The sequence below is a fragment of the Cyprinodon tularosa genome, unplaced genomic scaffold (genome assembly GCF_016077235.1).
Source record: "Cyprinodon tularosa strain WSP-4 unplaced genomic scaffold, ASM1607723v1 ctg1596, whole genome shotgun sequence".
NCBI lineage: Eukaryota > Metazoa > Chordata > Actinopteri > Cyprinodontiformes > Cyprinodontidae > Cyprinodon > Cyprinodon tularosa.
Genome location: NW_024038433.1, coordinates 14,223 through 36,792, shown reverse-complemented (window position 1 = coordinate 36,792; position 22,570 = coordinate 14,223). Strand labels below are relative to the sequence as shown.

Genomic DNA, 22,570 nt, shown 5'->3' with positions numbered 1-22,570 from the left:
GGCGCCACCAGGCCCTCTGACCACCATCAGTAGGCAGTGAGGGTGAAGTGTTTTGCTCAAAGACACAACGACACCGAAAGCCGGAGCCTGGACTTGATCCGTCAACTTGAACCTTCAACCGTTCAATTTTCAGGGAAAACTTCTATATCCAACGCCACTGTTGCCCTGACTTAGAATGAATGAATGATGAATTAGAAACAACATTGTTTCCTTTTCTTCTAAAACGTCGTTAATGAGTCATCTTCAGTTTTTCTTCTTCAGGGGTTGGTGGTCTGTCAGCAGGTGAGATCAACCTTCCTGAATCCTTTCAGTCCCTCAACTTCTCAGTCTGAAACATTTCAAATGATTCATGCTGTTCATTCGGACGGTCTGGCTGCTGACTGCCTGCTGCAGCAGTGGGTTTCCCTCCAACCGCCGCCTTAACTTTAGTGTCTCCATCCTCTCCTGTTATCTGAGTCTTTATTGTCTTTAGTCCCTGTTTTCATTGTGTTACTTTCACACTTAATCTCTACTGTAAATTTATATTTAACATCTTTGACCAAATGCATGTTGGTGAAGAGGAGCCACTGAGTCAGAAACACAGAGGACACTCTAACAAGGCAGGAAGCGTGGGCCAAGGAAAGGAAACAAGAGCCAGCAAGGAGGTAATGAAGGACATAAAGAGACAAAGGCGGTAATGGAGGAAATATGTGAGGCCAGATTCTCCAGTTTAAACTTGGCAGGGCCTCAGAGGAGCGGGGACATGAAGAGCCCAGGAATGGAGGGAGGGGGGGGGGGGGCAGTGTCTCAGCTGCGGTGGTGAGGAAGGGGTCAAGGCTACCCCCCCCCTCCCATTCTTCTGCCTGGATAAACAGAGCTGCACTGTAAGCCAGGTGGTCTGAGACGCTGTGGGTTCAGAGCAGAGAGGAATCCCCCAGCTGCTCCCGCTACATTTCATTTAGCAGGTTAGACCCTCATCAAGTCCTCAACGCCTCAACAATACCCACAACCACCCTCCACCAAACCCACGCTCCCCTGCCATCACATTTGGACCCGGAGCGGCGTCACTGAGAGGTCCGGTTACGGCGGGGAGCAGAGGACCGACCAGGAGCTGAGGAAAGGAACCGCTCAGGTGGAGATGCCTGGCTCCGCATGACTGGGACAGGTAGGTGGTTTCTATGGAGACGCGGCAGCCCTGACTTGAAGGTGAAGATACCTCAGGTATGAGTCAGCGGCGTGGAGCTACAGTCCACGCATCGTCCGTCCATCAAGCCTTTATCACCAGAACCGATGTGATCTAACGGCTCCTGGATGATCTAGGAGAACCTGGGATTCAGGACCAGGTTCAGTACAAATCCTGGACTTTAGCCTCTCAGACGGTTCTGGAGAACTCAGGGAATCTTATCAACATTATCCCACAAGCTGTTTTTGGTTGACATGGCGTTCAGGAGGTCGGGTCCTTTCAGCTAATCATTAAACAGAAGACGGTTCCTCTCCCAGTGAGCAGACCAGGAGCCGTCCCTAATGTGGTAGTCATGGTGATTGGTCAGTCCTGAGGAGCTCCAGGTCTGTTCCTGTGGACCAGAGGAGCTTTAGTGGACCTCTGGGAGACTTCTAGACCGTCGTGTTCCCATTGAAAACAGAAGAAAGGCGTTCTACAGCCGATCCCAACATGTTTATGATCTCAGAGCGATTAAGCTCATGTTCTGCTGATAACAAAGGACTTCTGGGATCGTTCTCTGCGTCTGGATCCACAGCCTATCAGTGAGTAGGGATCTGTTACGGAGCGGGTCGTCTGTCAGGAGTAATTGTCTCTAAACTTTGAAAAACATTTAGAGGCTCCGCTTCGTTCCAGCGGGGCGAGTCTGAACCTGCTGGGACATCAGGCAGCTCCTGGTCTGAATTCTGCTCAGTTCTGGAGACGCCATCAGATGGATCCTCCTCCTTCTGCTCCTCTGCTCCTCCTCAGAGTGTTGGGACGTCTGCTGGGTGTTCTGCGTTCACCACAAAGAGGCGCTTTCAGACGGACTCGGCTGCAGGACGAGTTTCTGAACGTGTGAAAAGAAAATAAAGTGTTTATGAGTTCAATCAACACCTTATTTCACCAGAGAGTGGACTCAACATCCTCTGATTTACACCACACGCGCTCTGGGAGTCTGACTCCGCCCACACACACTTCCTCAGAGAGGGGGGGGGGGGTCGTCTCCTGGTTGTTTGCTGCAGCTTCAGATTAAAGCAAACGCTTGGAGACAACCTGCAGAGGAGCAGCGTGTGTTGGTGTGTGTTGGTGTGTTGGTGTGTGTTGGTGTGTGCTGGTGTGTTGGTGTGTTGGTGTGTGTTGGTGTGTGCTGGTGTGTTGGTGTGTGTTGGTGTGTGCTGGTGTGTTGGTGTGTGTTGGTGTGTGCTGGTGTGTTGGTGTGTGTTGGTGTGTGTTGGTGTGTTGGTGTGTGTGGGCATTGAACAGGGAGCACACACTGGCTGACAGCTGCAGATTCAGGAGGTTTTCACAGCAGCAGGAAGGAGAGTTTGGCTAAAGGTAAGAAGACTTTCCTCTACTTCAGCTTCTCCTCCTTTAGGTTCTCCTCCTTCAGTTTCTTTTTCAGTTTCTTCTCCTTCAGGTTCTCCTCCTTCAGGTTCTCCTTCAGGTCTTTCAGGTTCTTCTCCTTCTAGTTTTCCTCCTCCAGTTTCTTTTTCAGGTTCTCCTTCAGGTCTTTCAGGTTCTCCTCCTTCTACTTTTCCTCCTTCAGGTTCTTTTTCAGGTTCTCCTCCTTCAGGTTCTTGTGGTTCTGGTGTTCTTGTGTTGCTGCTGCTGTGATTCTGTCAGTTTAAAGCTGTGGAGCATTTCTCTCCCCGGTACTGCACCCACAGGGGGCGCTTTAAATACTGAAATATTAGTACCGTAAATCCTCTAATATAGGCCGGGGCCTTTATGTCACTCAGGTGCATCTTGGTCCAGGCCATTATTGGAAGGAGGCCAGAATTAGAGGCAGGCCTCTATTTCTATTTGATAAAAACAGACGACCAGAGAAACAAATAAAAAACTGATTTTGTCTGTTTGAACCTATAAAATACGAGGTTCATTTATTGAAAAAGTACAGTTACCATAGCGATATACAGAACATTGTTCAGACATCTTCCAGCAGCTGCAATTTTTCTGCACGGCAATACAAGAAAAAAAGACACAGAACGGAATCTTGGCCAAACGGACTTGCGAAACAAAGTAAAGAAAAAGAAATGAATGGAAACTGTTCTGCCATCACAGTGAAGTTCTATTTAAGGCAGGCTAAGTGGAAGTAGGCTACCAGTATCATATTATTCAAGGGAAATTCAGAACAACGAAGATCAACGACATTCTGTCATTTTAACGCTGCCTGGTTACCACCAGACCTACAGGTGATCACACGTGTCTTTCAGATCAGAACGAATGTGTGGCTGGTTATCCTCCTGCAGCAGTGTGTCGCAGTGAGCTTGATGCAGACATTTTTGATTTATGCTTAATATTGAAGCATGGTCTGCGCTAGGAAGCAAGTGGGGGTGAGTTTAATCCGACAACGGAGGGACATGACGGCGAAAATGAGCGGGTATCCAGGTGGAAAAAGGGTCCCAGGGTTCTCGCGCACGTTGATCTTCTAGCGGGTCAAACTTCACGAGTCGTTTTCCGCAATTTTGGTCATAAAAACAAAATAAGCCGGCCTCCTGTAGGCTGCACTGTCTGTGCTAAGAATGTGACTTCCCATGCTAACAGCTTGGATTCGTTAGCAAACATTGCCCCCCTGTGGTACTTGTATGTTACTATCACAGGCTGCTGAGGACTGCCCAGGAACATGGTTGGTTCTAATCATAGCCCCGGCCTGTATACGAGTCCGGCCATTATTTACCTCCGCCGCCAGTGACGCAGGCCGTTATTAGAGACCCGGCCGCTAATGGAATACAATATTAGAGGATTTACGGTAATCTAAAAGAGTCCTTTGTTATTACTCCAAGATTCGCATGTCTGTCTTCCACCCTGATCAGCCATGTTTCCTCCGTATCGTCCCTTAGCACCTGGCGATGCCTTTAAACCCTAGAAACGTGTTTTTATGACCTGAGGTCACGACTCGTGCCAGTCAGGCGGGTTGATGGAAGTGGGCGGAGCTTTGTAGACAGGTTTTAAACTAAAAACCGACTCACAGAAATAATGTGTTGGTCAGACGTTGACCAGGTTGTTATACGTTTCTGAGCAGCTGGAGGGAAATCTGAGCGTTCTGATTGGTTCGGTGTGTTAGATGAAAACATGCAGCAGGGATTCCTGCTCTCTGCTCCGCTGTAGGATGGCAGTCTGTGGAAATGATTCACATCTCAACATGTTTACTGAAATCCTCTTCTCTGTCTTTATCCAAGATGTGAAACTGGGAGAAGCTCCAGTAGGGGGCAGTATGGAGCCGTTAGTCTCTGTAGGACTTAAAGTAATGCTGCATAAGTTTTACCTCAGGCATTAGTTTAAAATATTATATATATTTCAAGTCAATATTCAGCACTCGGCATCCTGCTCTAAAGAACTCACTAAAAGCTGACTTAGCTCAAAATGTTGCTAAGCAACCAAAGTGGATCTGACCCTAAGCTGATCAGATGTTTTTCTGGTTCTCTGATGCAGGATTTCCTCCAGAGGAAAAATATTTCCTCGTCTTTATCAGGAACTCCAGGATTCAAGTCCTGCTGGTCCAAACTGGTCTGAAACCAGAACCAGAACTCAGACCGGTTCATTGAGACGGAGCAGTGCCGCCAGTGGCCTGCAGGGGGAGCTAAACCTGGACATTAGATGTAGCGCCTCTAGTGGCTGGAAGTCACACAGTGTTGCTTTAAAGTTTTCCTGCTTGTGGATCAGAGGCCTGTCACCCAGTAGGACCCGGCATGTCCAAACTGATGGTGGATTAACTGCAATCATCAGAATCAGCTGATTCGTCTTTGGACATGCCTGCCTGAGACCATGACCCGAATTAATGGGTTCAAACATCTAGTTTATCGCTATTCTCCAGGGTGGACCTTTGCCCCACCCCTTTTGGACCCTTGATCCACACTTTGGCTAAATGCTCATCGACTTTGGCTGACTTTGTTATCCATGATTTATTGTTGGATGTGACGAACAGAGCAGCAGGTGGAAACATTGCAATGTTTAGTGATCAGGCTACTGTGCCAAATAAAAAATGTGTTTGAGTGTTAAAATGACTCAAGGGGTACCGCCATTTTTGATGAAGCAGAGAGGATTCATGATGCCCAAATTCTCTAACTTTGCACATTTGCAGGATGGAGCCCTGGGGAACTCCTCTGATTGAGATGTCTTTTCACAGCAGGGAAATTGGCTAATGTGCTGCACAAGAACTTCTGCACCAGGAGGATTTCTTTTTCTTTTTTATCATCGACACAACACTACTTTTTACCCGCTGATCACAGCAAATATAGCAAAGCTGCTCTCTGGCATTGAATGCAGGAGCAGCAGACGCATCAGATGCATTTGGACAGACTTTACTGGACGTCTGGCCTTAATGTGGATCAAAGATGAAGCAGCAGGAGCTTTTTTGCTCCTTCTATGGCGTGCAATCTGAATGTAGCATAAGGCCTCCTTACATTGGTTGCGCACTAACCACTGCTGGAAGTTCACTAAAGCGTAGTTTGATCAGGAGTGTTTGATGATTCTGAAGTATCCCAGGTTCTGCTAAGGATCTATGCTGAGCAGTGGGCTGTGTCTATGTCTGACGGGTGTAACATGATGGTTCAGCTATCGTCTCCTGCACATTTCCATTCAGGTTTCCCTTTGCTCCCCTGCAAAGCTTTCAGACCTTAAGCTTAAGGTTTCATCAGGAGGAGGTCGGTGCGAAGCGTGACATCATACTGTAAAAGTGTCGGCAGTAAATCTGGAGTCTGAGTCTGGATATAAACGTGCTGGATCGCCTTTCTCGTGATGCTGACTGTGAATCATGCCTGCGGTGTGTTTTCAGCCTCACATGGCGTCAGATCTAAAGCCGGTGCGTGTTCAGGTTTCTAACCCCCTGCTGATGAGAGTCAACCACGTTCTGACCCATAAGGTGGTTCTGTCTGCTGCAGTTTGGATCATCTACCATTTGATTCAGGGTTAGGGCTGAGTCCCAGAAGGTTCGGCTCCCCAGGGTCAGACATTTACAAGGCTAAAGACTGATGCTCTAGGTGCATAAGCCGGTCCAAACCTGCTGACCTCCACTGGAGGAGCCCGGGCCAGATGGACCAACTGGATCTTGGTTAAACCAGACCAGGAAAAGGTGATTTAAAGGCGGCTGAGGAGGTGATAATATCTCCACTCATCAATAATCTGATGGGTGGAGATACATGAAGGACAGTGGAGCATGAGAACAAGGGTTTAGACCTGGACTGATTACCTGCAGAAGGTAAACTCTATGGAAAGCCCCTTTAGATGATAATCTTTCAACCTCTTTCCCGCTGTTTAGAAAACCTGTTTAAACCCGGCTCACAGCTTGCTGACGCGTGTCTACCAGGGTCAAACGACTCGGCATGTGACCCGCGTTCAAATCGCCTCGGCTCTGATCAGCAAGCCGTTGGAACACCAGAGACGGCTTGACCTGCTTAATTACGTGATACCATTGAACTCAATGTACGGACGTCAACACAGCACGTCAGTCGCTTCTGATCTAACAAGCAGAAACACGATAAACATGGAGCAGCTCTGGTGAGACGGATTCAGACAGATAATAGAGAGAAACAATAAAGCAAACTGACTACGCAATGGCTTCCTTCCACGTGCTCTCTATTGTTTACTTCCCTTATTTCTGTCTCACTTGTGACATCATCAACGCTAACCCAGCGTAGTGGTATCACCAGACACGCCGCTGCGGGGGACAGAGGCCACACAGCTGCCTGCGAGGGGCTGGTCCAGATTTTTATACCAGTGGGAAGGGAGCCATATTGTTAGCGAGTCGATCCATGTTTGAAAAACAGGTATTAATGATATACATCCTAGTGATCAAAGGGTACGGCGCACCTGGTGATCAAAGGGTACGGCGCACCTGGTGATCAAAGGGTATGGCGCCACCTGGTGATCAAAGGGTATGGCGCCACCTGGTGATCAAATGGTACGGCGCACCTGGTGATCAAAGGGTACGGCGCACCTGGTGATCAAAGGGTATGGCGCCACCTGGTGATCAAAGGGTATGGCGCCACCTGGTGATCAAATGGTACGGCGCACCTGGTGATCAAAGGGTACGGCGCACCTGGTGATCAAAGGGTATGGCGCCACCTGGTGATAAAATGGTACGGCGCACCTGGTGATCAAAGGGTATGGCGCCACTTGGTGATCAAAGGGTACTGCGCACCTGGTGATCAAAAGGGTACGGCGCACCTGGTGATCAAAGGGTATGGCGCCACCTGTGGATCAAAGGGTACTGCGCACCTGGTGATCAAAGGGTATGGCGCCACCTTGTGATCAAAGGGTACGGCGCACCTGGTGATCAAAGGGTACGGCGCACCTGGTGATCAAAGGGTATGGCGCCACCTGGTGATCAAAGGGTATGGCGCCACCTGGTGATCAAATGGTACGGCGCACCTGGTGATCAAAGGGTACGGCGCACCTGGTGATCAAAGGGTATGGCGCCACCTGGTGATCAAAGGGTATGGCGCCACCTGGTGATCAAATGGTACGGCGCACCTGGTGATCAAAGGGTACGGCGCACCTGGTGATCAAAGGGTATGGCGCCACCTGGTGATAAAATGGTACGGCGCACCTGGTGATCAAAGGGTATGGCGCCACTTGGTGATCAAAGGGTACTGCGCACCTGGTGATCAAAAGGGTACGGCGCACCTGGTGATCAAAGGGTATGGCGCCACCTGTGGATCAAAGGGTACTGCGCACCTAGTGATCAAAGGGTATGGCGCCACCTTGTGATCAAAGGGTACGGCGCACCTGGTGATCAAAGGGTACGGCGCACCTGGTGAGCAAAGGGTACGGCGTACCTGGTGATCAAAGGGTACGGCACACCTGGTGATCAAAGGGTACGGCACCACCTGGGGATCAAAGGGTACTGCGCCCCTGGTGATCAAAGGGTACGGCACCACCTGGGGATCAAAGGGTACTGCGCCCCTGGTGATCAAAGGGTACTGCGCACCTGGTGATCAAAGGGTACAGCGCACCTGGTGATCAAAGGGTACGGCGCACCTGGTGATCAAAGGGTACGGCACCACCTGGGGATCAAAGGGTACGGCGCCACCTGGGGTTCAAAAGGGTACAGCGCACCTGGTGATCAAAGGGTACAGCGCACCTGGTGATCAAAGGGTACGGCGCACCTGGTGATCAAAGGGTACGGCGCCACCTGGGGATCAAAGGGTATGGCGCCACCTGGTGATCAAAGGGTACGACGCACCTGGTGATCAAAGGGTACGGCACACCTGGTGATCAAAGGGTACACCTGGTGATCAAAGGGTACACCTGGTGATCAAAGGGTACACCTGGTGATCAAAGGGTATGGCGCACCTGGTGATCAAAGGGTACGGCGCACCTGGTGATTAAAGGGTACGGCGCACCTGGTGATCAAAGGGTACGGCGCACCTGGTGATCAAAGGGTACGGCGCACCTGGTGATCAAAGGGTACGCCGCCACCTGGTGATCAAAGGGTACGGCGCACCTGGTGATCAAAGGGTACGCCGCCACCTGGTGATCAAAGGGTACACCTGGTGATCAAAGGGTACACCTGGTACCTTCTAAAGGCTGGTTATCCTCCTGCAGCATTGTGTCGCAGTGAGCTTGATGCAGACATTTTTGATTTATGCTCAGTATTGAAGTGTGGTCTGTGCTACACCCTGTGGGTCTAGATACGGCCGAGGCGATGAGGAAGTGGGGGCAAGTTTGATCGACAACGGAGGGACATGATGGCGAAAAAGAGCGGAGATCAGGGGGGAAAAAGGGTCCCAGCGTTCTCGCACACCTCGCTCTTCTAGCGGGTCAAATTTTACGAGTTGTTTTCCGCAATTTCGGTGATAAAAACAAAACAAGCCAGCCTCCTGTCTGCGGCAGTCTTTCGTCAGCTTTTTAAAAATTTTGTCTTAGTCACAATGACGAAAATCAATTTTAGTCAACGCTGTAAATAATAGAACTTCTCCACACACTGCTTTTTTTAACATATATATCACACTGTACAGAATAACAGTTCTTCACACACAGCTTCTATTTTTCTCTATTTTATTTATCTAACACTGTGCAGAATTGTACTTCACTCATTGATTCTTTTTTTAACATATATCCCTCTGCACACATTGAACCTTTTGTCGGCTTCTTTCATCATATCCACAAAGTCTTCATCCTCAATGGTCCTTGCAGGCAGGCCAGAACGCCCAATCCACTTTGCCATTGAGTTCTCCATGGCTTTCTGCTCTTTGGAGTCAGGTTTGTACGGTGGGGGCGCTCCCACCAACTCTGCAACAGACTTCCCTTCATTCCCCAACCTCTGATCTGCCTGTGGTGTCACTGTGTCAGGTATATAGTTAGGATGAAGAAATTTAAACGATTAATATCCAGAGTATCAGTAGAACATCTTTCTTCTGTGACAGAGAGACAGACAGATACAGGCACAGGAAGGTACACACACATCCAGCTTTGTTTTCAAGACATATGGGGACATTTCATTGACTTGCATTCATTTTATATGGCCTAACCCAGACCCTTACCCTTACCCTAACACTAACTATTACCAAGATGTACCTAATCCTAACCTAAACTGAATTCACACCTTAGTCCTAAACCTAACCCCGACTCAAAGAACAGAACTTTACCATATAGGGACCAGTTGAATGTCCCCATATGTACCTGTAAGTCCTCCATGTAGGATATTTTTCAAAATACTTCCCTCACATTGTAGGTAAAACAAGACCACATATCCACATGCATTCGCTGCCATTGACACACATATACATTCACACACACACGTTCCTTACCTTCTTTCATACGGCAGCGTGTTCAGAAGTCGCTTAAAATTCACTGTGTTCTTTCCTGCCATGTTGAAGCCGCAGACTCTTTGGTGGCGTCTTTCCTTCAGTGTTTTCCTTCGCGTTGTAAACGAAATGGCTCCATACATCCAGGCATTGTTTAACAAACCGCACACCGGTATCACAGTTCGCAGCCATGACTGCGAACTGGAGCTATGAGTATTAGCCCTCTGCTGCTGACTGGGCGGCGCAGAAGACCAGGTTTAGAAATATAAATCAGCCTTAAGCTGCTTGCAGCATTCATTAAATGTGTAACTCTGGTTTATTACTTGAAACAGCATTTAGTAAATACAGCGTCCAGGTTATTCTAGCACCTGATTAATGACCAATACAGCTTTCCATAATCAGAGGTTCAGCAGGGAGATGTCTCAAGTTTAGTGTGAAAGGAAAAAAACATTAGCCAAAAGGAGGCTAATGGGCGCACAGCAGACAAATTAATGTGAGAATTAATAAAATATCCAAAAATGGGAGCAGAAGAGAAAAATCTCAGAGATGAAACTTAAACTGCATCCAGTTTACAGAAAACTGGACAATAAGCAAGACATAAAATAAGAAAAAGGAAAGAACCTTGGAGCCGTTTGAAAGTCAAACTCCTTTAAATCTTTAAAATCAAAAGTGTTCTTTGCTCGGGGATAAACATCGTTAACGTTCCGACTATTTAGTCCTGGTCATGTGATTCTCTGGCCTCTGATTGGACCGTCCTGATGCTGCGAGTTTTCTCTCTCACAGCAGCAGTGAGTTCCTGCAGAAAACACTGAAAAAGATGTTTGCTTTGACTCAGTCTCTGGTCAACCAACCACCTGTTGCTTTCTCTCCACACTCCCCTCATTCTTCTCTTTCCAGAGCAAACAGGCTGAAATAAAAGCTGCGTGTGTGTGTTTGGTGGGGGGGTGCTGTGGTATGTGAGTTACACAAACGCTGTCAGTAATCCAGGCATGCTGCTTCCTGTCTCTGCAGAGGCCGAGCTCTTCGCTGGAATCTCTGGAAAATTGATCTGCCCCTTGTTTTCCTGCCTGACAGTCGACCGTGTGGGCACAGTGATCCAGAAGGTGGTCACCACGGCAACAAGGCTGAAGGAAACAGAGAGCGGGAAGTAGAGGAAGAGGAGGAGGAGGAGGAAGAACAGGTAGGCCAAATTAACTCAGCAGGCTGGAACTTCAGAACCAGACGACCCTCTAGAGATCTTTCCCTCATGGGTTCCAGCATCTCAGGCTGCTGCTCCTTCCACAGCAAACAGGGATGATCCATCACTGCCAGAACTTCACAGAAAATTGATTAATTTGAAGAACCTTCAGGTCTGAGCAGACTGATGTTCAGCTTCTTCAGGGATGGACCCACATGGAGGAGGCTGGGTCATGGTATGGGCTTGGATGTGAAAGGATTTATGACCCAGGAAAGAGACGATGATGCTGGACTGGAAGAGCCAACCATGGCTTCCAGAAACTCCTGCAAGCTTCCAGCTTTGTGTTCCACTCATGGAGCCAGTCTAGAAGAAGGAACGATTTTGTGAAACAGCAGTTCGAGACGCAGGACTAGACTGGAGCCTTAGTCACGGCTCCATCTTCATGGATCCCTGCTTCCTGAAGAAGCTCCCTAACTGGGACCATGGCAGTTGGAGCTGAAGGAGGAGCGACTGTCAGCAGCTCCAGTTTCACTCCTTTGATCCGAGCGTCTCAGCTTCACACACATTACAGCGACGCCACAGACCTGCAGGGACGGCTTAAAAAAGCCAGAGTGTCTCTGAGGTCAGACCAGGATGGAAAGATGACCTGCAGTCGGTTCCACCCGGCCCTGTGGTTCCGTTCATCTTCTCTGCCCTTCAGTCCCTCTGCAGTCTGCAACGAGAGGCTGGACAAAATGAAGACCACATGTTCTAAGACGCGCTACACACTGCGCTACAGCAGAACCAGAACCAGGGAGAGAAACCCTGAGTCCACATGTGGAAACCTGGAGCTTTGAGCAGATCAATGAGATCAGATCAGCGAAGCAGAACCACAGCCAGAAGATCCTGGATCTCCTCCATGATGCCAGCAACACCAGGAGGAAGTGGAAATACGCTAACCCATCGCATACGGGTGATCACAGCTGGCTGGTGATGGAGGAGAAGAACACCCACGTGTGGATGCTGTTCCTGGACTTCAGTTCAGCTTTCAACACCATCATCCCACAGCATCTGATGGGCAAACTGGAACAGCTGGGCTTCAATACACCCCTCTGCTACAGGCTGCTAGACTTCCTCACCAACAGACCTCAGTCAGTCCGGGTCGGACAGAACGCCTCTGATGTCATCAGTCTAAGCCCCTCCCCTCAGGGCTGCGTCCTGAGCCCCCTGATGACGCACGACTGCGTCCCCAGGTTCACCACCAATCACATCAAGAAAAGGAAAACTCAGAGTTTCTGACCTTAGGCCAGATCAATATAGAGTTGCAGATTGGAGTTTGTTAAACCTGCGGTGAAACAGACCCTAGACCTTGGTCCAAACTGGGTCAACAGCAGCAGACCTACAACTGAAAAATGGAGAAACAAAAGAATGAAGGCGTTAAAGTGGTCTAGTCCAAGTTCACGCCTGAGAGAGCAGCTCTGATTAATCTGGTTCTGCTTGATCCAGACGAGGTCACGTGGGTCTCTGTCTGTATCTCGCCACCTTCCAGCTGATAAAGTGTCTCCTCCTTCTGCAGGACGCCGTCTCGCTGCAGCCGACATGTCGGCGGTCCGAGCTGTGGCCGTCCTGCTACTGCTGAGCTGCTGCTGCTTCATCTTCTTCACCCCCACCTGTGCCGGTGAAGGTAGGTCACCTAACCTGAACACCAGACACACCCCAGGTTCTGCTTGGAAGATCACAACCTATTAAAATATAGATTGAAAAAAGGGGTAATTTCTGGAGGCGTTTCCAATGAGGAACTGCTTTACCAAAGGCAAATTTACACAGGAAGCAAATCCGTTGTGGAGTAAATTAGGCTGCAGCGATCAGTCAACGTAGTTTTAGTAGAAGGTTGGAGTCATGGCCTAGTGCTTAGAGCAGAGCTCTGCGCAGGTTTCCGGTTCGATCCCCACAGCCTCCACTCTGGCTCCCTGAGCAAGACCCTTAACCCCACACCGCTCCGCGGGCAACACACAATGGCAGCCCTCTAGGGGATGGGTTAAATGCAGAGAGAGAATTTCACCAATACGCGATAAAGTTCAATTATCATTATTAGGATAAGATAAGATAGACTTTATTGATCCCACCGTTGACATAATCGGCTCATCTGAGGAAATCCCCTCCAGGGTGTCGCTGTGCGCACCCCGCTGGAAAACTGGCTCCCATTTCCTCTCCTGTCAGGAGCTTCTGTTGCTGTTGGTTCTGGTTTTCAGCGTGATATGAAAATGGCAGAACGGGGTGAGTCTGAATCAATGACAGAGGAATCAAGAAGAACAAAAGTATCCAAAGTATGCAGATACTTTCAGGCAGCTGGTGATAGAGCGGTTGGTACTCTCTGTAATGCTGCGTTCTCACTGCAGACATTCTGGGCGTCAAAAATGCTCAGATGCAGAAATGCGGATGTTGGATCAAACTGTGGTCCAGCTGCTTTGCTGCCCGGCGCTCTGGTTGTTTGTTTCTAAGTGAGAAAATCCACCTCCAAACATCCTCTGTTCATCCTTTCATCAGGATTATAATCCCACTATAATCTGCGGTTCTTGTTGGGAGCTCCAGACCTCCAGCATCCCGCCGGGAGGCAGCGCTGGGAATCCCCGCTGGAAGCTCTCTGCTGCAGCCAGCCTGTGGGGGATTTCCTGCTGCCGCTCGGAGCGGCTGGAAGTGAATAGAAAGAGTTTTTAAGGGTAAAAACTTCAAGAACCAGAATATATAATCCAATATTTTTCATCAGCAGGTTTTAATATTTCTAGTTAATTAGTGGATTTATAAACTGTTTCTCCATAGTTCATAAAAATGTTTTAGTTCAGCAATAATGATCAGAGCTGCTCTCTGTTCCTTCTACATAACAATCCATTCTACCTGCTTTATTTAACCTTTAGAGTTTATTTTTTATCTGCAGAATGAATGTTGAACAAAGCTATAAACGCACATTTATTATCATTTTTGTGCTTTTAAGACAGTGTTCTGTCAGACCAGCATACCTATAGTTAATACACATGCTTATGATGTCAGATTGGGTTTTATCCTTTTCGTTTTTACGAAATATCAACTTTAAACTACCTCAACGGGCGTGTATCCTTTTTGTCATGTTCAAAAAAGCATTTTAAGGGCAGATCCCCATGCACTTCAAAAAACATAAAGTAATTAAAATGTTTTTTTGTACATGACTTAAGGGATGCAGGCCCGTCGAGGTAGTTTAAAGTTGATATTTCGTAAAAACTAAAGGGCAAAACTGGTATTGATTATTGGTATGCTGGTCTGACAGAAGACCGGCACCAGACTGAGGCAGAGGGTTTATCATATGAGTACACAGACACAGTACGAATGTAACCTTTTTTAACTTGGCGTCACCATCCAGCGGCTACGACGGAGTATTAGGGCCAGGCTAGAGATTTAGTTTCTTCTTCTGTTTCGAGAATAAAGTCCTAAAATTACAAGAATAAAGTCGTATTTTATGCCAACTCTTCCCAGAAGCCCTTTCTTCCCTAAAATGAAGAATGTGGAGCATCATGTGAAGTTCTACTTTAGCATCAGTTTGAATAATCAGGAAATCTTTTAGCAGCAGCATCAAACTGGGCAGGAGGTCAAAGTGGACTCTGGTTGCTGATTGGTGGAGCTGGTCAGCCGTCATCTGCTGGGCGGAGCTCCAAGCTTTATTTCTGAAACTGGTTGTTGAATGATGAATTTATTCATGAGATAAAAATAAAAATAATCCCAGCCTGGCCCTAATACTCCGTCGTAAGCGGCTACTCTGCCAACCCCCAACAGTGGGGAACTTTTTGGGGAACTTTGTTGTTAAGATTAGTTGCCAAATCAAAACGTTTGTGGAAAGATAAGTCGTCAGAGGAAAAGTCTGGTCAGCAGGAATAATCAATGGATCATTATTTATACCTAAAACTAAAACGTTCACAGTGATTTAATGAATTTAGCGTTAATCGGTAAAAAAACAATAATTTTCATCGTGATCACTGAGTCTGGGAGCGGCCATTTTTGCCCAAATATAGTAGCTCCTCCCTCCTGCCATCTTCCAGCAGTGACGTCACGGTGCAGTAAGCCTAGCGCCATTCTCCCCGCTTTACAAGCTAAATCAATGGGAACTATTAGACACATCTGCAATCAACAACAATTATTGAAGATTTCCAGAGGACTTCACCATTGAAATTCACCAGAGCTATAGTGAAACTGACAATGCCCACGTGCATGGCAGCTGGATGCTGGAATACATCGGGTAAAAGGGAAATAAAGAGTTATTCCACCTTTCTGATTCCTGATCCTCCACGGACGGGTTGGTCGTTGGATCGCCAACTTGAAGAGGGAGGATTTGCCATCGAACTTCTGGCCAGAGAAAAAACCCGTAATATGTAGCCAACATTTGGAAGAAGAATGTTTTCAAGATGACTTGGATAATAGCGCGTTGTGACAAACACCAGATACAGCACTGGGACTTGATCAACAGCCGATACCGCACCGTGACGTCACTAACCAGTAGATGGCAGTAGTGTTCTTTGACAAACATGGATGCCTCCAGTAAAGCACATTCACATGAAAATTACTCTGAATTAAAAACACTGATCATTTATTGAACACGATGGAATCATTTCATTTTTAAAGAACTTTCAGAAGTTTGAATTCTGAATATGAGCGACTTTTCCTTTAAAAAATTAGTTGTTAGTTGCTGCTCTACTGTAAATCGTCCATTAGAGGACATAGCGCAACAGTATTATACAAATAGTTGAATAATTTAAGAACTTAAGAACTATTTGGCGAAATGATTTGGGGCGTACCGTAAGTAAGGAGGAATGGGATAAAGCATTATTAGATCGTTGTAAAAGAGGCCGAAAGGATATTTATTCAGTATAAATGGAGAAACTTCAAAGAATGGGGATTATTACAAACAATAACTGCTGGAAATGTCAGTCAGCCATGTTTATACATGCTGTCTGGGAATGCAATAAGTGTTTGGGTTCAGGTGTATCATGGACTGGCATGACCAAAGCCAGCGACGTTACTTTTGATTGAAGATAATCGGCGATTCTGGGAGTAAATAAATCTGATCACTAACGTAGGTTTATTTCAGCAGCAAGGAGCCACCTCCTCCTGAGTTTAAAAGATGGAAAGAAAAGATATTTAAAATAGTTTCATATTAAAAAATATGGTGTCCAGAATAATCTATAATAATTTTAACATATTAATTCTAAATACAACTGGGATAAAATGTCTGTTTTCTTTTTTTCTTTTTTTCTTTTGTATTTTTATTTTGTAAATCTTCTGTACAGACGTTTTTTTAAATCCGTTATAGGCCCATGAAAAATGTAAGGTTGTAATTAATATGACTGCTGCAGTTAAAGTTTGTCTTAAAAGTTATAAATCAAACCTTGAATTAATAAAAAAAAAGTAGGAAATGTCCTTTTTCCTGGAACTGCTCCCCTTCAGATCTCTTCTTCTGATGATGAACCTGCTCTTCCTCACGGCACGCCCTTTTTCTAGATATTGCATTCTAGATATTGGTTTTCTGATCCTGAGTTCCTGCTGTATGTGGAGGCCGAGTGTTTGACCTTTAACCTGTGACATGTGGCGTCCAGCAGCCGTCCTTGTCGGAGGTGTCCGGCTTGCTAGTTGTTGTTCCAGCGGCTCGTGTCGGATTACGGAGATTACGGTTCATTCCAGCCGACACTCGATCTGCCTGCAGTCACGTCAGCTGCACACTGAGCCGCCACACGGCCAGAGGTCAGAGGTCAGAGTCTAAACATGGAGCAAACATTCCGCTATCTATTAACTGGGATGGATTGTGACATCTTTAGTCAGACTGAGCGGTTCTGCTGCTTTAGACATGAGCGGAATCAGCAGAACCGAAGCCAGCGCTAACAGAACCCATCAGCTTCTAGGAGCTTTTATCTCACCAGACTCTGAACCTCCAGGCTGAATGTTCTGGTTCTGCTGATTGAAACTGGTTGAAATGTTTCCTGATCTCCAGCAGAATATCCTGGACATTTTATTCTGAAAGGGTTTTTTTTCTGCTTCCTGTTTTCTGATTGATCTCCGTCTTCCTGCAGGAAGTAACTGCAGCTGCAACGTGACCAACAGCCGCTGTGATGAGTTTGGAGTCTGCAGGTAAGGCGTCATCACATCCGCTGTCATGGTTCTGGTTCTGCTTAAGTTTTCACCATTTTTTTCATTTTCTGTTATTCTTGTCATTTTTGTTGTATTTGAGTTCTTAGGTATGTCTTGTTTGCTCTCTGCAGCCCTCTTGTGTCAGCCTCCTTTCCCCAAACTCCCTTCTAGACTCCTCTGCCCACACCTGCTCTCAATCTGCTGATTAGCCCGGCCTTTGTTTCTGTCTCCCATATATACACCTCCAGTCACTGTTTGCTGGTTCATCTTCATTTCTTTGCTCTTCTGAGTATTCATGGTTCTCAGTAGATTTATGTTTTTGGATATTTGCTTCAGTTGTATTAAATCTGCAAGAAACCAGCTTCAGTCTCTGCATCTCAAGCTTCCCCTCTGCTGCTCTTTGTGGAATGGAAATGTTTATTTACTGTCTAAAAGCTGCACTAAACTAAATTATGTTGTACACTGGAAAAAAATCAAAATCTAGATAAGTCATTTTTTCTTAAAATAAGTGCATTTGTTCTTGAATTGAGGAAGTAAAAGAGACATTTTGCCAATGAAACAAGAAAATTTACATTTAAAATAAGATAACACATTTGCATTGTCTTATTTCAAGTGCGTTTTATTTAAATATCTTATTTTAAGAGTAATAATACTCATTCCATTGGCAAATCATCTCATTTACCTGCTCAAATTAAGGATGAATACACTTAATTTAAGATATTTTTACTTATTTCTAGATAGTTTTCCAGTGTATATACACTCTGTGTGTATAAAATGACAATAAAAGTTTTCTGAAGTCTTAAGTTCATTCAACCTGACAACCAGAGGACTACAGAGAGGAGACTATTGGTGAGAACAGCAGAGAGGATCCTGGGGGCTCCTCTTCCCTCCATTAAAGACATTTCATCCCAGCGCTGCGTGTCCCGAGCCCGTGACATCATCAATGACCCCTCACCCCCCCACCATGGACTGTTCTCCCTGCTGCCCTCTGGGAAGAAGCTTCACAGCGTTCAATGCAGGACCAGCAGGTTCTGCAGCAGCTTCTTCCCCACCGCCATCACACTGATGAACTGATGAAACTGTAATCAAGTCAGAAATCCAGACTCTGCATCACAAGCTAACGTCGTATTTACTAGTGTTGCGCCGATGCCATTTTTTGGCCCCGATACCGATACCTGGCTGTGCAGTATCGGCCGATACCGATACATAATAATGTAAAATAATTGCCATCATGGCTTCATGTCAAGCTGCTGCCTACCTTTGTGAAGCAGGAAAAAACTCTAATAAAAGTAGAACTTTTTATTGCCTACCAGGAGTGGGTGACAATAGTTTAATAAACTTATGGCTCTCAAAATGGTATCGGTGCCCTATTTGTTGCTACTCGCCGATACCGATACCACCATTTTAGGGCAGTATCGGGGCCCCGTCCGATACTGGTATCGGTATTGGTGCAACACTAGTATTTAAACTATATGGTGAATCTTTCAAATCCCTTAAAATAGAACTCAACTCAGTGTTTCTGCTGCATTTTGCACCGTATTTATTAATTCATTTATTTTTCCACTGCTCTAAACCTTCCACATCAATGCCTTTCGCACCATGTTTACATTTTGATCACTGCTGCATTTTATAAATGGATATGTTCATTTCACTGCAAGCAAGGGAATGTGAGTGTGTGGTTCAGCGAGAACTGAGTCAAAAAGCAAAGCTCTGGATTTACCGGTCGATCTACGTTCCTCCTCTCATTTATGATCATGAACTTTGGGTCACGACTGAAAGAACGAGATCCTGGATCCAAGCGGCTGAAAGGAGTTTTCTCCGCAGTGTGTCTGGGTTCTCCCTTAGAGATAGGGGGAGGAGTTCAGTCATCCTGGGAGGACTCAGAGTAGAGCCACTGCTCCTCCACATCGAGAGGAGCCAGTTGAGGTGGCTCGGCCATCTGGTTAGGATGCCTCCTGGACGCCTCCCTGGTGAGGTGTTCCAGGCACGTCCCACCGGGAGGAGACCCGGGACACACTGGAGGGACTATGTTAATCAGCTGGCCTGGGAGCGCCTTGGGATTCCCCCGGAGGAGCTGGACCAAGAGGCTGGGGAGAGGGAAGTCTGGGCCTCCCTACTGAAGCTGCTACCCCCCTGACCCGACCCCGGATAAGAGGAAGAAGATGGATGGATTTCATTCACTGTTAAAAAAAGCTGCGTTTTGTATACAAGATAACAATAATAAAGTTTTTCTCAGCCTTAGTGAAATGTTTTAGTGTCATGGTCGCTCTGTGTTTCTGGCTACCCGTCTGTTCTCTCTATATCTTTGACATGTCCTGTTCACCTAATGCTTGTTTCCAGGTGTGATCCAGGCTGGGAGGGTGAGCTGTGCGAGCGCTGCATGACGATGCCAGGGTGCGTGCACGGTTCCTGCCTGCAGCCGTGGCAGTGTACGTGTCATCCAGGCTGGGGCGGTCGATTCTGTGACAAAGGTTCTGCTGGAAACTGACACAAAAACACCTGAAACTCCTCTGAGCTTCACGTTTCATGAAGTTGCTCCTTGTTCTCATGTTTCCTGCCAGACCTCGGCGTTTGCTCCCAGCAGCCCTGCCACAACGGCGCCACCTGTCTGATGCAGGACAGCGGAGACTTCCGGTGTGTTTGCCCAGAGGGTTTCCATGGTTCCACCTGTCAGAAGAGGATCGGACCCTGTCACCAGAGAAGGTGAGGATCCATCATCTGATACCTGATCCACTCCTCCGCACCAAGAACCTGAATCTGCTGGTTGGTCTGAAAGATCAACATAGATCAGTATAGATTATTGTATAGATCTGATTTAAGAAAGGGGCAAATGTTACCCTGCGCCACAGAGTTACAGCCACACACATGGGGCGTCACTGTGTTGCCATAGCAACGACTGTTTTCCTTTTCTGTTGGAGAAGAGGCCGCCCCATGTTCGTTCATACCCCCCCACCTTCAATCAAGGCGCCTTCCAGAAAGTGACACTTGATAGTGAAGGGTTGGTGGTTAGGGGGGTGGTCCGGGATTCAGCCTGACTCTCCTGTCTGGTTCCAGGTCTCCCTGTAAAAATGGCGGCCTGTGTGAGGACGCTGACGGTTTCGCGGCAGAGCTGGCGTGCCGCTGCCTCGCAGGGTTTACGGGGCGGCACTGTGAGACCGACGTTGACGACTGTCTGATGGGACCGTGTGCCAGCGGCGCCACCTGCGTGGATGGAGTGAACCGGTTCTCCTGCCTCTGCCCGGCCGGAATCACGGGGCGTTTCTGCACGGTCAACATGGACGACTGCATCGGTCAGCCATGCCTGAACGGCGGCCGCTGCCTGGACCGCGCAGGAGGCTTCCTCTGCCTCTGCCGGCCGGGATTTACCGGCTCCACCTGCGAAAACCCGCCCAGCCCGCCTAATGCCAGCCAACCGGTCTGGACCACTCAGAGGCGCGACGGTGGTCGCCGTGATGACAGGAAGGTGAAGGTAACCGTGAAAGAGCGTGGTGCCACTGGACTGTCAGACCTCCAGCTGGTCGTTGTTTTGGTGTTAGCTGGCGTGACTCTCGGTGTGGTGACTCTAACCGCCGCTTTCGTCCTGCGGAGCCGCTGCCGGCGTTCTGGCGATGCCCCCAGCCGCTCGTCACCATCCTCCTCCCAGGGGGCGGGAACAAGCAGTCTGCAAGAGGCTGGCGAAGTGCCTGAGCATCGGATCAGCTTCTTGAACTCAACAGAACCACAGAAGAAGAAACTCAACATAGAGGTGATTTAGGCTGAAGGGCAACAGGAGAATGAACTCAATAGTGACATCATCATGATGATGTCATACTGCTCTTCACAGCACCAAAACTGGACCTGACCCGATCAGAACTTTGTTCAGTCATCACTTTAACTACCTTCAGTCCAAACTCAGGGATGCAAACTCTGCAGGAGCCCAACCATCCAAGCCAAGCTGTTACCACGACAACCAGCACTGAAGCATCAGATCCAGATTCCCAGGACAGGGTTCTGATTGGGTTATGGGTTCACTGACCCAATTAAGTCTGGTTCTGGTTCCTTTCAGCTGCTTTAATGTGTAGAAATGGTCGGACTGAGTCGGTTTAACTTTGGGACCAAACCGTAAACGGTTCTGATCAGATCCCATCGCCATGGTTCCCATCGCCATGGTTCCCATCGCCATGGTTCCCATCGCTGGTTGAGCTGCTCACCATTGCAGGTAGTTTCTGTAAATACTGTAAAAATATTTATTTTTTCTTGTACAGATTTAGTTTGGTTCTGTTGGAATGAGCGTCTCCTGCTGAGACAGAAGTGGACTCGGGTGACCAGAACTTACCAGAACTGCATTGATGGTGTTAAAGTTTTTTTTGATTGCGGGTCGGTTCTACAGAACTCTTTTGTCTTTAGATGTTCTGGTCCGGATCAGGGAGCTCTGGACCCGACCGCAGCATGGGACGCCACTATTTCATTGGAAGAAGAAGAACTTTGGTTCTGCAGAACTGTGGGACCATCGAAGAACAGAACTCAAAGCTGATCAGAACCAGAACAGGAACTGGTTCTCTGCTTATCCAGACCCATTAATCCAATGAGGAAATCTGGTTTCCAGGGAAACCCTCTGGATGTTTCTGGTCCTTTTGCTGTTAAATTAAATTAAAAACACAAACATGGCTGAAAGAAAAGAAATACTAACATGCCTTAAATTTACTGCTGATATACTTTAATTTTCATCAGAGTGTCAGTCAGTCTATAGGAGAACCAGAGGTGCGCCTCCTGCAGAGGAATGGTCCAGTGGAGTTTTCTCTGGGGGGGGGCTATAAATCCAAAAATGTTTACCAAAAACCAGTCAAACTTATACTAAGTTATCCTACTAATATATTTATATGAATACAAACAACAAAAAACATTAGAACAACACTTTATAAACATTAAACATTATTTAATGTCCAGGTTTAGTTTCTGTCCATTAATTTTATCCTTCTGAGGCTGTGAAGGTTGATCTGTTTTTCATGGTCCAATAAACCTAAAAAAAAATAATGGACCAGTTTAATACTCGAGAAGCTATTAGTCAGCTTTAGATTTTTGTAATATATAAAAACTATTTATTTTCTGAGAATGTGTTTATTTAAGAGCAACTATGCAAATGAACAAACATTTAGAAAAGTCGACTATATTCTATTATTTTCCATGTGAATCCCAGATTGTTCGTTCTTCTTTGCCTTTTCTACAAAGCGCTTTAAATCAGTCCTAGATGTCTTTATCCATCCTGACCTTTGATAAACGACTCATCGCTATGACCTCACTTCCTGACTGACTACTAGTTACATCACAACTGGTTACTTTGTGCCCAAGAAGAGAACTGAT

General features: G+C 47.0%; 1 protein-coding gene across 2 annotated transcripts; it reads left to right on the top strand.

Moving 5' to 3' along the window:
- Positions 1-869: 869 nt before the first annotated feature.
- On the top strand, positions 870-21,898 carry dlk2 (delta-like 2 homolog (Drosophila)). Of its 2 annotated transcripts, none has more exons than XM_038280364.1 (7): positions 870-1,144; positions 10,939-11,107; positions 12,660-12,767; positions 17,173-17,230; positions 19,571-19,701; positions 19,792-19,933; positions 20,285-21,898. In XM_038280364.1, the coding sequence occupies exons 3-7, from the start codon at positions 12,683-12,685 to the stop codon at positions 20,982-20,984; spliced, it is 1,116 nt and encodes a 371-aa protein (XP_038136292.1). In that variant the 5' UTR covers positions 870-1,144; positions 10,939-11,107; positions 12,660-12,682; the 3' UTR covers positions 20,985-21,898. The 2 variants fall into 2 exon arrangements, with proteins under 2 accessions (XP_038136292.1, XP_038136291.1); XM_038280363.1 differs by lacking the exon at positions 870-1,144 and adding an exon at positions 2,365-2,515.
- The last annotated feature ends 672 nt before the right edge of the window (positions 21,899-22,570 follow it).

Excerpts from the sequence above, each read along its gene's own strand:
- dlk2 (XM_038280364.1), top strand. The coding sequence starts at position 12,683 with ATGTCGGCGGTCCGAGCTGTGGCCGTCCTGCTACTGCTGAGCTGCTGC. Across the intron at positions 17,231-19,570 it reads GATGAGTTTGGAGTCTGCAG|GTGTGATCCAGGCTGGGAGG; the intron begins GTAAGGCGTCAT and ends GCTTGTTTCCAG. Across the intron at positions 19,702-19,791 it reads CGGTCGATTCTGTGACAAAG|ACCTCGGCGTTTGCTCCCAG; the intron begins GTTCTGCTGGAA and ends GTTTCCTGCCAG.